General features: G+C 36.4%; 1 protein-coding gene and 2 pseudogenes across 2 annotated transcripts; all 3 read right to left on the bottom strand.

The window, feature by feature from the left end:
• Positions 1-1061, bottom strand: LOC103336023 (NADPH-dependent aldehyde reductase-like protein, chloroplastic pseudogene; annotated as a pseudogene). The gene has a single exon (XR_016128177.1). The product of XR_016128177.1 is annotated as an NADPH-dependent aldehyde reductase-like protein, chloroplastic pseudogene (transcript).
• A 2832-nt stretch (positions 1062-3893) lies between these two features.
• LOC103336040 (uncharacterized) lies at positions 3894-5140 on the bottom strand (annotated as a pseudogene).
• Positions 5141-7103: 1963 nt separating this feature from the next.
• On the bottom strand, positions 7104-8573 carry LOC148915743 (uncharacterized). Its single transcript, XM_089054173.1, has one exon. The coding sequence runs from the start codon at positions 8571-8573 to the stop codon at positions 7104-7106; it is 1470 nt and encodes a 489-aa protein (XP_088910299.1).
• Between the last annotated feature and the right edge of the window lie 4432 nt (positions 8574-13005).

Genomic DNA, 13005 nt, shown 5'->3' with positions numbered 1-13005 from the left:
TTTGGCAAAATCTCTTATTATAATCACAAAAGTGGGCTGGAATAAAAGGAAAGACAGTAAAAAAAATGAAAAAGAAAAATTAATATGACTTTGATTGATCAGATGATATATCCACCGTTGACTCTAATGACTTGGCCGTTGACCCACTCCCCAGCATCCCCCGCCAAAAAACCCACCACCTGAGCCACATCGTTGGGCTCCCCCAGCCGATTCAGAGGGCAAGCCTCTGCAATCTTCTTCACCGTCTCCTCACTCTTCCCTGCCAAGAAAAAATCCGTCGCAACGGGCCCCGGTGCCACGCAATTCGCCGTTATCCCGCTCCCCTTCAGCTCCTTCGCCAAAATCTTCGTCATCGTCTCCGCCGCCGCCTTCGACGCCGCGTAGGCTCCATATCCTGGCTTCAGCCCCCGGACGAGCGAGGTCGAAATCGCGATGATTCTCCCGCCGCCGCCGCGTCTCAGCCTTCTCGCCGCCTCCCTAGATACCAAAAATGCCCCTCTGGCGTTCACGCTGAAGGTCTTGTCCCAATCCTCCACGCTCGTCTCGGCCAAAGTTGGAAGCTTTGGGTTCAAAATTCCGGCGCAGTTCACGACGATGTGGGCTTGGGTCTCGAATTCTTGCTCTGCTCTGTCGAAGAGATGCTTTACCTGCTCGGGATCTGAGACGTCGGCTCGAACTGCAATGGCTTTGGATTGGGTATTTTCGCAACTGTTGAGCTCGCAAGCTAATTGGTCTGCTTGCGTTGAGTTTGAGGAGACGTAATTGATGACCAGCTTGGCGCCGAGGGAGTGGAGTTGGGTTGCAATGGCGCGGCCGATGCCGCGCGAGCTTCCGGTGACGATTGCCACACGGCCGTTGAGGGGAAGGGAAGAGGAAGAGGAGTTTTGGGCTTCGGTGCCGGTGATCTGAGCAGCCATGGGTGGCTTGATGGAGATGGATCTGCTCTGCTGAGGTTGTGTGTATGAGTTCTGTTGGTGTTGGGTGGTGTGCAAGGTTTATATAATAATATTTCTAGGCACATACATAAGCCACATCATGGATGACGATTTTGATATTTTCTATTTCTATTTCTAAGGCACATACATAAGCCACATCAAGTCATTGTATTTGGTGATTACATTATACATATTCTCATACGCAACAAGTTTATATGATTTAAGAAGATGCCTGTTATTTTATTCCAAATGAATTGCGACACTGCATACGTGACAAGTTTATATGATTTAAGAAGAAAAAAAAACAGTATGTGTTGATAAGTTTTGTTATGTATAAATTTTCTCCGGTAAATTTCACTTTATTATTCGCAAGTTTATCAAAATTTAGACTTTAATACCTAACGTTTTTTTGTGTCAACTTTGTACCCAAATTTGAACTTTCCTACCATTTTCATTTGCTTATTAGTTATTTACCCCCGTTTCGGATCGGATCCATCTCCACTAAACAAACAAAACCATCTCCAAGTTCAAACTAATTTTTTTTTTTTTTTTAATGCTAGCAAAGAGCTTCTTCTTCAATTCTATTAGAGCATCTCCAGCGTAGGGGCGCTACCAGGGCAAAAGGCCCCCCTTGAGCCCAATCCACTCTCCAGCAAGCAAATCTAGCCCAAGCCCAAAGGCAGATCTTACAGGCTTCACTGACGTTAGCGAGCAAAAAAATCAAAAAATTGAAAAAAATTCAATTTTTTTATTAAAAAAATATCAAAAAATTATGGATGTTTTCCCTATAAATACATAACAATTTTATTCACTTTCCCTATAAATACATAACAAGTTTATATTTTGTTGCATATTCTTTTTTTTTCTTGCCCTTGCCCTAGCCCTAACCTTTTGGGGTGGAACTAAAAAAGGCAAGGCTGCCACTATTCACATGAATAGTAGCAGCCCTTGCTTGCCTTTGCCTTTGCCTTAGCCTTTTAAGGTGGACATGCTCTTATATCTCTACTTTAGTTTCTTGGTGATCTGCTTTTTTATGGCTCTACTTACTTTTGTACCAACCCCATCCAATCCAATTTAGCTTTGACCCGAACTCCACCCCACAAATTTCCAGACTGCATCGGGTCCAGTTATGATGTTTTACAAATCAACAACCCAAATTTGCAAACCCCCAAATTTCTAAAATGTACCCATTTTGAGATAGTACGGCCTATGCCATTATCGAACAATGGTTCCTACCACTTTGAGATCGTACAACATGGATCTAGTTGGAATAAATCTGGATCACCAAGAAGACCTGCGATTTCAAGATGTTGTTGGCTAGCCACGGTGGTTTTCTTTCTTTCTTCTATTTCCTCTTTGCTTTCTGTGTAAATTCTCTGAGTTCTCTATCATTATTAATTGTGGCGAGGCGGTGGTATTGAGTTTGGTTTGACTGGGGATGTCGAGGTAGGGGGCTTGGTGCGTATTGGGTATTTGGCCGTGAGGTGTTGCTGTTGAAGAGAGAAAGGTATGGTGATGGGGTAGAGAGAGGGGCAACAGGCATGGCATGAATCATGATAAAATGGGAGAAGACAAAGAAGGAGGGTGGTGACGGGATGAAGGAGAGATAAACTTTTATTCTTTTAATTAAGGCTTTTTATCACAAATAGTTCTTCACGTTTACGAAATTATCACGAATGGTCCTTGAGGTTTTTTTGTGACACTAATAGTCCTTAACGTTTAGGCTTTTTATTACAAATGGTCCTTACCATTATAAATTCTGTTAAGTGTGATGTGGAAGATAAGTGGAGCCCACATGTCAAATCACATTGCGACATGTGGATAAAAAATAATTAAATAAAATTTTAATGAAAATTCCATTTATTTTTCTACAACTTTTCATCTCCATCCTTGCTCTGTCGCTCTCCTCCTCTGCCCTTGCTCTCCACCCTTTGTTTTCCATCTCTTCTCCCTCTGTTTTTTTCCCTCTGTCACCTGCAAGAAAAAATAAAGATATACAGTTGCTCTCCGTCTCTTCTCGCAACTCGCAACCCATGCCCAACTCCCCTACCATCTCCCTTTGTTTTTGCTCTCCTCCTTTGCTCTCTTCCTCTGTTTTTTATTAAACCTTCCAGATATTCAACCTTCCAGCTTCACTCAAGCACAACCCAGAAAAGCAAACCAAACGAACTCACTTTCAAGTAGATTCCAACTCCACAAAGAACACGAAAATGAAGGTTCAATAGTACATGAGGAATATTGTAGATGTTTGGTCACTTTCAAATCCATCCATGGTTTATCACAACATATAATTTACATCATGAGTCACAAATGCTCCTTCGTCCTCCACACACAACATGAAATGGGCAAAGTGGATTTGAAAATTTAAGTAGGATTGTGCAGGGACGGACCCAAGATTTCAAAATGGCGTGGGCTAAATTTAGCTTACGTACAAACCTATTGAAAACTCAACGATACGAGTAAATTTCATTGATAACAAAAAAATACACCCGGGACATAATGAGCCTTACCCCTTAAATAACACTTATATAAGTTGCACCATTTGAGTCTTCACAGTAATAAAATCACTAATTATTGATTCATTATCTATATTATAAGCTAATTCTCTTTCAATATGAAGTAGCATACAATCAGCAAGAAACTCATCACCTATCTTATTCCGAAGTCGATTTTTAATAAGTCTCATACATGAAAATGCTCGTTTGTTGTTGTTGTAGACACAAGAAGAGTTAGCACCAAACGAATCAATCTATCAATCAAGTAGTATGTTTCTGCTAATTTTGTTTCAATTAAGCGCTCAAGTAATATAGGGATGGAATCAATATTCTTGAAGGCTTCAATGCGATCCATATCAATCTTATAAAATCCCAATTGCTGATTTAAAGCATGCAACTCAGTTGTAGTGAAATCTAAAGGGTAAAATTTCTCAGCAAGAGTGCATATATCATCAATGTTAAATCACTTGAAAGCATCACGAGGATCTAATGCTGAGCTAAGAGAAAGGAGTTCCACAGTCTCATCTAGAAATCTAGTATTTAACTCCCCCAACTGATAATCTATTACCTCATTGAATACATCAATATGATAATAATGCTCAACTGTGATACAATCTCTTTGTTGACAAGAACGGCGAGTGCCTATTGTATGACGGGCACCCATATCAGGCATGTTAAGATCATGTTCTTCACAAAATGATTGCACACTCTGTATAAAATCATTCCACCCATTATTTCTCAACTCATCGAGCTCCTTTTTTGTACTTGCAATCAATTTCAAAGCCTTTACAATGTCTTGAGATTTTCTTTGAAGTTCTTAACAAAGAAAATCAGTGAATCTCATAGTTTTGTCCAACAATTTCAAGGCAAAAACAAAGTCAAAAGATAACATAGATATTTTAATACCTTCTGCTTCGCCACGAAATTGTGAGGTAGGTCCATTATGACTGATATCCGTTAGAAGTGTCTTGGTTGCACCAAATAAATCAATCAAACTCCTAATAGAATTAAAATGTGACCCCCAACGAATACTTCCAGGTCGTTGCAAACAACGAATTTGATTAGCCCCTTTAGCTGTCCCAAGTCTTCCAGCAGCAATAGTAATTCTTCAATTTTAGCTTGTCGGGTTAATTTTAACTCAGAATGACGTTTGGCAGAAGCACCAACAAAATTCACAATGTTATTCAACATTGAAAAAAATCTTCAAATGAGTCCTACCTCTTTAGCTGCACCATTTAAAGCTAATTGAAGACGATGAGCAAAGCAGTGTATATAATATGCATATGGACAATCATTGAGAAATAATGCTTGTAAGCCACTCCATTTACCACGCATATTGCTAGCATCATTATATCCTTGACCACGCATATTGCTCACTAAAAGATTATGCTTGCCAAGAACTTTACAAATATCACTTTTAAGAGTTGAGGAGTTGGTGTCATGAACACTCACAATATCAAAAAACCTTTCTTTAATATGCCCATCACAACCAAAAAACCTTATGATAATAGCCATTTGTTCCTTCTTAGAGTCGTCTAGCGCTTCATCAACAAGAATACAAAATTTCTCATCTTCCCCAATTTCATCGCATATCCTCTTTCTCACTTTGGTAGAATAGATACTTAAGATCTCCTTTTGTATCTTATTTGAAATATATTGGGCATTCAAGGGAGCATTTTGTAACACAACTTTTTCAATGTTTACATTCATTCTTGCAAAAGCCTTTACCAACTCAATGAAATTGCCTCGATTAGAGGAGTCATAAGATTCATCATCACCTCTAAAAGTCATTCCTTGATTTGCTAGATACCTAATCGCCTCTATTGTGGTTGTAAGCCTTAACCTGTTTTTTGCAACTTCTTGCGGGGTTTGCACTACTTTGTCAATATGGTGAGTCGGGTTTTTTAAATCCATCCACTTTTGCATAGTAAAATGATGTGGTAAATTTATATTGCCTATATGAATAAGGAAAACACACTTTTTCCACCAACTCTTCTCCAACTTCTAAATCCTTCTACAGTGAATGCCTTATGTAAGTGATCAATGTCAAAAAGGAAGCATGGAAAGCAAAACACTTTGTCTTTATGAACACTATACTCAAGCCAATGGTGTTGCTTATACCAACTACCAACAAATCGACGCTTTTGTTTCCCTTCTAAGTGTGATGGAAATTCCTTTAATTGTGGTTGACATGGTCCTAAAAGAATATGCTCTTCGAACATTATCACGTTCATTAAGTGGATATGTGTCTATTTGAGGACGTAATTCGGGATCACGCTCAAGAGAATTGGTAGTAACTTCTTGATGAGACTCGACTCTTACAGTTTCATCCTCAATTCTTTGAGGTTGAGAAGGAGGTTGCTCCTCACAAATTGGAGGAGACAGAGAAGGACCCGAAGGCATGCTAGTTGATGATTCATCATTGTTTCTCTTAAAAAAATCTTGAATGGTCCTTGATCTCTTAACATTACGATGTTGACCCGACATTATAAAGTATAACCTATTGAATAATATATAGAAGATGTAAACATATACACCAACAAAAATTTCAAGAAAACATTACATACTTAAATAGTTAGTTAAAATTCCCAATTGACAATTCATACAAGCAAGCAAGAACACCAAAATCAAAAACTAATTGATAAACCTTAATTGTAAATCCCTAATTGATACTTCATAAACCCTAAATAATCCCCAAAATTTCAAAAGAAAAGAAGATGAAGAATGGAAGATTACCTTAGTTTGCTTTAATTAAGTCCGAGGGCATGCATAATTTTCCTTCTTGTCGAAGAGCAGGAGTTAGCCGCTAGCGGATGCAATAGAGAGAATTCTTTTTCTTTCTTTCCTTTTTTTTTTTTTTTTTTTTTGGATAAAGGAGAGAGGGAATGTCTATGCCTAGTGGGAGTCTAATTTTTTTCACGTGGGGTGTGGGGTTTAGTTCTTTTTATTTATTTGTTGGTCAGCCTAGTTCTAGTGGGATTAGTTAATAATATTTTATTTAGATAGCCTAGTCCTAATGGGAATAGTTAATAATACTTATTTGGATCAAGGTTTGTTTGAAATTGAAAGTAATTATGATAAAATTGGTTGCCATTTGCAGCCACTGATTGATGGCAAAGAACCAATAATTTTCTTTTCCTTTTTTTTTTCTTTTTTTATTTGTGTGTTTTCTGACCTAGGCTAGAGTATTAATTTAACTTTTTTTTAAAAAAAGTTACCTGGGCTTTAGTCCAGGTTAGCTTACTAGTGGGTACGTCCCTGGGATTGTGGAACATTACAAGGCCACACTTGAACTTGAAATAAAACCCACTTGGCCTCACCATTATTTCGACTGAAATCTAAATGCAAAACACAACATTTTTTTTGTTTTCTCTATGGCAAGCACTTACAAGTTACAAAAGAACAGAACCCCAAACAAAGCATCGACAGGCATTTTTTTCCTAGCTAGTTCTCGCGCCATCTCTCTCATTTCCTCTAGTGACGGAGGTCTCGGCGCTTCCCATACAACATAAGAATGATGCATACAGTGGCGGAGCCAGGAATGTATGTGTTGGGGGGCTAACACATAAACCAAACAAGACATTAAAAAAATTCAAATTTTCAACCTTAACAATGTTTGGAAAAATTAAAGGAAAAAAATAATTGTTTATTCAATTAGATATCAAAATAACACTTATCGTTCTTTCATATCTCGAAAACCATCTATAATTGAGTCAATGCTAAACTTTTTTGCAATTTCCCTTTCGATGTACATAATCAAAGAGTCTGTGAGAAATTCGTCTTCCATCTTATTACGAAGCCTAGTTTTTACTATACGCATAGCAGAAAATGATCGCTCTGCAATTGTTGTAGAAACAGGAAGAGTAAGCACAAGTACAACCACTCTATAAACAAGTGGATATGTTGTTGATCTTCTAGTCGTTACCATCCATTGAGATAGATTAGAAATTGTTGACAAGTTTTTGAACTCTGGAAGTCTAACGACGTCATTCTCAAAATGTTGAAGTTGTCTTCTCAAACCTATCTTCTCATGATCTTCAAAGTCTTGCGGATATAACTTATCTACCAATTGACAAATATCATCAATTCTAATAGATTTATTCACTTCACAAGGATCCAAAGCCGACCCTAGAATAAACAGCTCTGTTGTTTGATCACTAAATCTGCTATTTAATTCTTGAAGTTGAGAATCTATTGCAGCATAAAAAATATCTATCATGTAATAATGCTTAATCGTAAAATCATCTTGTTGATGGCGAGCTCGACCTCTTCTTGCAACATAACGAGCATTTATATCTAGAATATCTATGTTCCGTGCTTCACAAAAAGAATTCACCTTGGTAAGCAAAGAATCCCATCCATCATCTCTTGATTCTTGGATGAGTGCTTTGGTGGAAGAAACAAGATTCATGGCATTTATGATGTCTTGGGATTGACATTGCAAAGCTTGACAAAGATCATTAGTGATCTCCATAACTTCTTTCATTAGATGTAAGATAAAGACAAATTCATATGAAGTCATTGCCTCATAAGCCGCATCAGCATCTCCTCGTTGAGAATAAGTAGTTCCGTTATCAATTATATTAATTAGAACTATACATGTTGCACTAAACATATTTACCAAGCTAGTAATTGATTTCAAATGAGAACCCCAACGAGTATCACCAGCACGTTGTAAGGTGCCAATTTGGTTCATTCCTTTCCCAGTCTCAAGCTCGTCAATTGCAATCATGTGCTCAATTTCAGCAGCTTGAGCATTTTTTAGTTCATTATTACGCTTGCATGAAGCATCAACAATATTGACAATAGAAGTCAATTTAGTGAAAAAGTGGTGAACATGAATAACTTCTCTTGATGATGCAATTAATGCCAATTGTAATCGATGTGCTAAACAATGAACATAGTAAGCATATGAGCAATCATTCAAAATCAAAGCTTGTAACCCATTCCATTCACCTCGCATGTTACTTGCACCATCGTATCCTTGTCCTCTAATATTTTGAGTATTTAGTGAATTATGAGACAATATAAAGTAGATACCTTTTTTCAGAGTTAATGCCTCAGTGTCTGACACATGAACAAGCCCAAAAAAAGGCTCCTGAATAAGACCTTCTTTGTCAACAAATCGCAACACTATAGCCATTTGCTCTCTCTTGGATTCATCACGCGCTTCATCAACAATTATACAAAACTTTGATTACCCAATTTCTTCACAGATTGCTTTCTTCACTTTAGTTGAAAAAACATGTAAAATTTCTTTTTGGATCTGTGGTGATGTGTAAGAGGCATTTTTGGGAGCTTTATCTAAGATAACACCAGCAACTTTTTCATTATATGCAGCCAATATTTCTAACATTTGAAGAAAATTTCCACGATTGTTTGAATTTTTTTTTTCATCATGGCCTCTAAAAGCACATCCTTGGAATGCAAGCCACCTGACTGCTTCAATTGTTGCCTTAAGTCGTAGTCGATTGTCTACAATTTGTTGGGAAGAATAATTCTCAACGACTTTCTGTATATACTGGGATTGATTCATCAAATCCACACATGATATTTCAGCAATCTTATGAGGGGAGTTAGGATCTTTCCCCTCTTGATTTAGAAAGGAACAATTTTTTCCATCTCTAACTTTCTTCCAACTTTGAAATCCATCAAGAGTGAAAGCATTTTTCCCAGAATGTCCAGATGGTTTGTAAAAAAGATAGCACGGTAGACAAAAAGCTACATCTTTCACAGGTGAATATTCTAACCACGAAGGAAATAGTTTGAACCATGAACTTTGAAAGCTACGCTGATGAGTTACTGATCCAGATTTTGGATACTTGGAAAGTATAGGTTGGTATGGACCGACGTTAATGTAAGCTCGTCGAATTTCGTCACGTTGATTAACAGGATAATTCCATATTTGCCGAGGTAGCCCTGGGTCGCGCTCTAAAGTACTAATATCAACTGCATTGTCAGTAGTCTCAATTCTTGGAGATCTAGAACGATTTTCATATGCTTTTGCCTCAATATTATAATCAGGTACATATGAGGTAACTTCAACATGTTTTCTTTTGAAAAATCCATCAATTTTAGGTTGTTTCTTCATATACAAACCAATTACAAATTTTATTCAAGACATGATAAATTATACCACCAAAAAAAATCATATTCTATGCATAGAACATATAAGATACGAAGCATATAACTATAACAATAAAAACTTCAATTTTCACTCACATAAACATATACAAATATATTCTCATAAAAAATAAATAAACAAAGGAAAAAAACTATGACTATGTAAAGTTATCTAACCTGGAATTAAAAATTCTGAAGCAGGAGGTTGGAGAGCAAACAACCAATTTCAATTATTTTCTTTTGTTGTGTGCCGCTGCTTTGAACTAAGTTCATGTTGCTTTATATAGGAACAAAAATTAAAATCCCAATCCTTTTTTATTTGGGTAAAAATCTACTTCCTATTTGATAAAGGAAATTTTTTGGAACTTTATTTGATTGGATGCTTTAAATTTTTTATTAATATATTGATGAACATTAGATTCCACTTTTTAAAAATCAAAGCTGGCGTGTGGACAGAAACATTCACAACCTTCAGTCAAGTGGTTATTATTATATATACTTAATTTGGAAAGAGAAACACATCTTGAGGGGGCCACAAGCAAAATTGTTATGTATACTTTCTAAAATCTATAGAAATAGAGGCCCAAAAATCAAATATTATCAAATTTTTGGGGGGGCCCAGGCCCCTTCAGGCCTTCAAATACCTTCGCCATTGGCTGCAGACCAAAACCTAATAGCTTGAGTGAAGCAGGTGGGCATGGGGTGGTTGGGTTGTAGAGGCAACAAAAAAACAAAGGGAGAGGGAAAGCACAGGGAGGAGATAGGGCAGAGGAAATGAGAGAGAAACAGGGAGAGAGAGAGAGGCTAAATGGTTTTTTAATGGATTTTCATAAAAAAATATATTTATTTATTTATTTAATCCACATGTCACAATGTGATTGGACATGTGGGTTCCACTTATCTTCCACCTCAGACACTTAACAGAATTTATAACGGTATGGACCATTTGTGATAAAAAGTCCAAACGTTAAGGATTATTAGTGTCACAAAAAAATCTCAAGGACCATTCGTGATAATTTCGTAAACGTGAAGGACCATTTGTGATAAAAAGCCTTTAATTAATTAAGAGAGTTGATTTTCTCACTCATCTTTTATTCACTTACACTTTCTTTGTTAGAAATTGTATGTTCCCACTCATATCTGGTCCATTTATACTCCCTTTTTTGTTATAGTAAAAACTATTAAAAACAAAAGAAAGTGTAAGTGGACAAAAAGAAAGTGGGAAAATCACCACCCTTAAAAGCAAGTGCAGCTAGGGCCTTGCCCTGAAACAGACCACCCCAGGCCCAAGTTCCACCTTCACTGACCCACCACCCACATAGCCCAACGGCTACAAGTCACGTGACATCTCCTGGAGCCTCCAATCAAAAAATCTTGCCCAATCCAACGACTGTCCAATATTTTGCTAAAAAATATCTAACAAATTATCAAAAAATTTTGAATTTTTTTTTCTATAAATACATACCAATATTATTCATTTTCCACACCAAATCTTCATACAAATTCATCTCCTTCCAATATTTTTCACTTTCCACACCAAATTTTTTACAACAAAATTGCATTTGTGTAAAAATAGAAATGGTCTCTTCCATCAAAGTCGGAGGGTCGTGGACAAACGTTCGAAGAGGTCAAAATATTGGCGACGAGGCAAAAAAAAAAATTAATTGTTGTTTTATTCAATTTAATGTCATTATATATATATATATATATCTTGCATTTCCAATTTCATTTTTTTAATAGATTATTCAAGGCAAAACAAAAAAGAGGAAAACCATTACACATGGCTCCTGAAGTGAACAGTGGCCGTAATCGGTTCCAGTGGTGCGTTCCATGTTGGAAATAATGGCACTATTACGTCATCCGAAGGAAAATACTCCCCCCATGTCGTGATTCGGTGGAACTGCCTCCACCAATGATTGAGTCATCTTTGTACTCGATTGTGTCGGTCTATGAGCACCGGGAGTATTTCAATTGTATGATGAGTGAGTAGTTATTTCAATTGTATGATGAGTGAGATGTGAATTTTACAATAAATATGGACACGTGGCAACAAAAATTTTATAATAAATACTGACACGTGGCAACTGAAAATCTTATCCGAAAAACTTATCAAAATTAATGGTTTAAGTATAAAAAATAGAAAATAAATTAAAGTGAATAATAATTGCCATTGTCCTAGCCTTTTGGAGTGAAACCAAAAAAGCAAGGCTGCCACTATTCACCTGAATAGTGACAAACCTTGCCTTGCCTTTACCTTGCCCTTGCCCTTTGGGTGGAGGTACTCTAATTAAATACATATTCATGATTTAATTTTTTATTTTTCATTAATTTATTTATTAATAATTTTTTAATCCATGTGGCATAATATGGTGAATATACATGGATCCATTAATTGCCACATCATTATTTAATGAAAGATTTGACAATCTAACTAACTGATGTATGAAAGTGGTAGGAAAATCAAATTTTGGGTACGAAGTTGACACAAAAAAAAAAAAACTTTAAGTATTAAAGTCTAAATTTTGGTAAACTTGCGGGTAGTAAAGTGAAATTTACCCAATTTTCTAACACTCCATGAAACTTGACTGATTACTTCAAAAACTAGACTTCCACATCTTTTGAGTGATGTATGGCTCATTAGCTGGTTTTTCCTGAGCACGTACAGTCGAATCTGTGAAGTTGACTGATCTGCAAACACAATTTTGAGCTAACTCTACTTCAAAATGCATTAAATGAGTCCCAAAGCTTAATACACTGAAACAAAGATAAAAGAGGGTCAAAAGCACAAGTTTAATCTAAAAACATAACCAAATCATAAGCTAGAAGTGTACAAAATGATATGTAATTATGCGCTGATCACCTGGTCAAATTTCAACTAGGCCCAAACAACCATACATCTTGTAAGATTTGTTTTGCAAGATGTTTGGATTATTCTAATATACCTACTTAAGTGGTATTCTAATCATCATAGGGTTTTCTTGGGCTCAATATTGATCAATGACTCAATTACTACTCGACCTGTAGTTTTTGAATACGTGTCTAAGTTAAATACATGGACTAAAGGGATTTCTAATTAATATGGACTAGGGTTTTATTTTCCTAAATGCAAAAAGGATTGCTAGAGAGTTTCTTGATGGGTAAGGCTCCTAGCCAAATGCATATAAACACAAGTGCCTCTGCTCAACCGATCAACCTAATCCACACTAAAGAATTCACCTCATCTAGAATAAGTGTCAATAACTTGAACCAGGTTTATGCCTGAAATTGATTTAGTGATGTTAGTTTCTAAAAGTTCTCACATTACTATTTAAATAAATAAAAAAATTGTTACATTTTTCTCACTACAACACAGTCTGTTATTAATAGCACTACAACATAGCGTTTTCACAAAAGTGTTACAAAAGATACGGATTTATTGGAAAAAAAAAAAAAAAAAATGAAAGCCAAAACGC

The sequence above is a fragment of the Prunus mume genome, linkage group LG6, assembly GCF_029339155.1.
Source record: "Prunus mume cultivar Tortuosa linkage group LG6, ASM2933915v1, whole genome shotgun sequence".
NCBI lineage: Eukaryota > Viridiplantae > Streptophyta > Magnoliopsida > Rosales > Rosaceae > Prunus > Prunus mume.
Note: the sequence above shows the minus strand (reverse complement) of the source record. Positions and strands in the feature narration are given on the sequence as shown.

Excerpts from the sequence above, each read along its gene's own strand:
- LOC148915743 (XM_089054173.1), bottom strand. The coding sequence starts at position 8,573 with ATGGCTATAGTGTTGCGATTTGTTGACAAAGAAGGTCTTATTCAGGAG.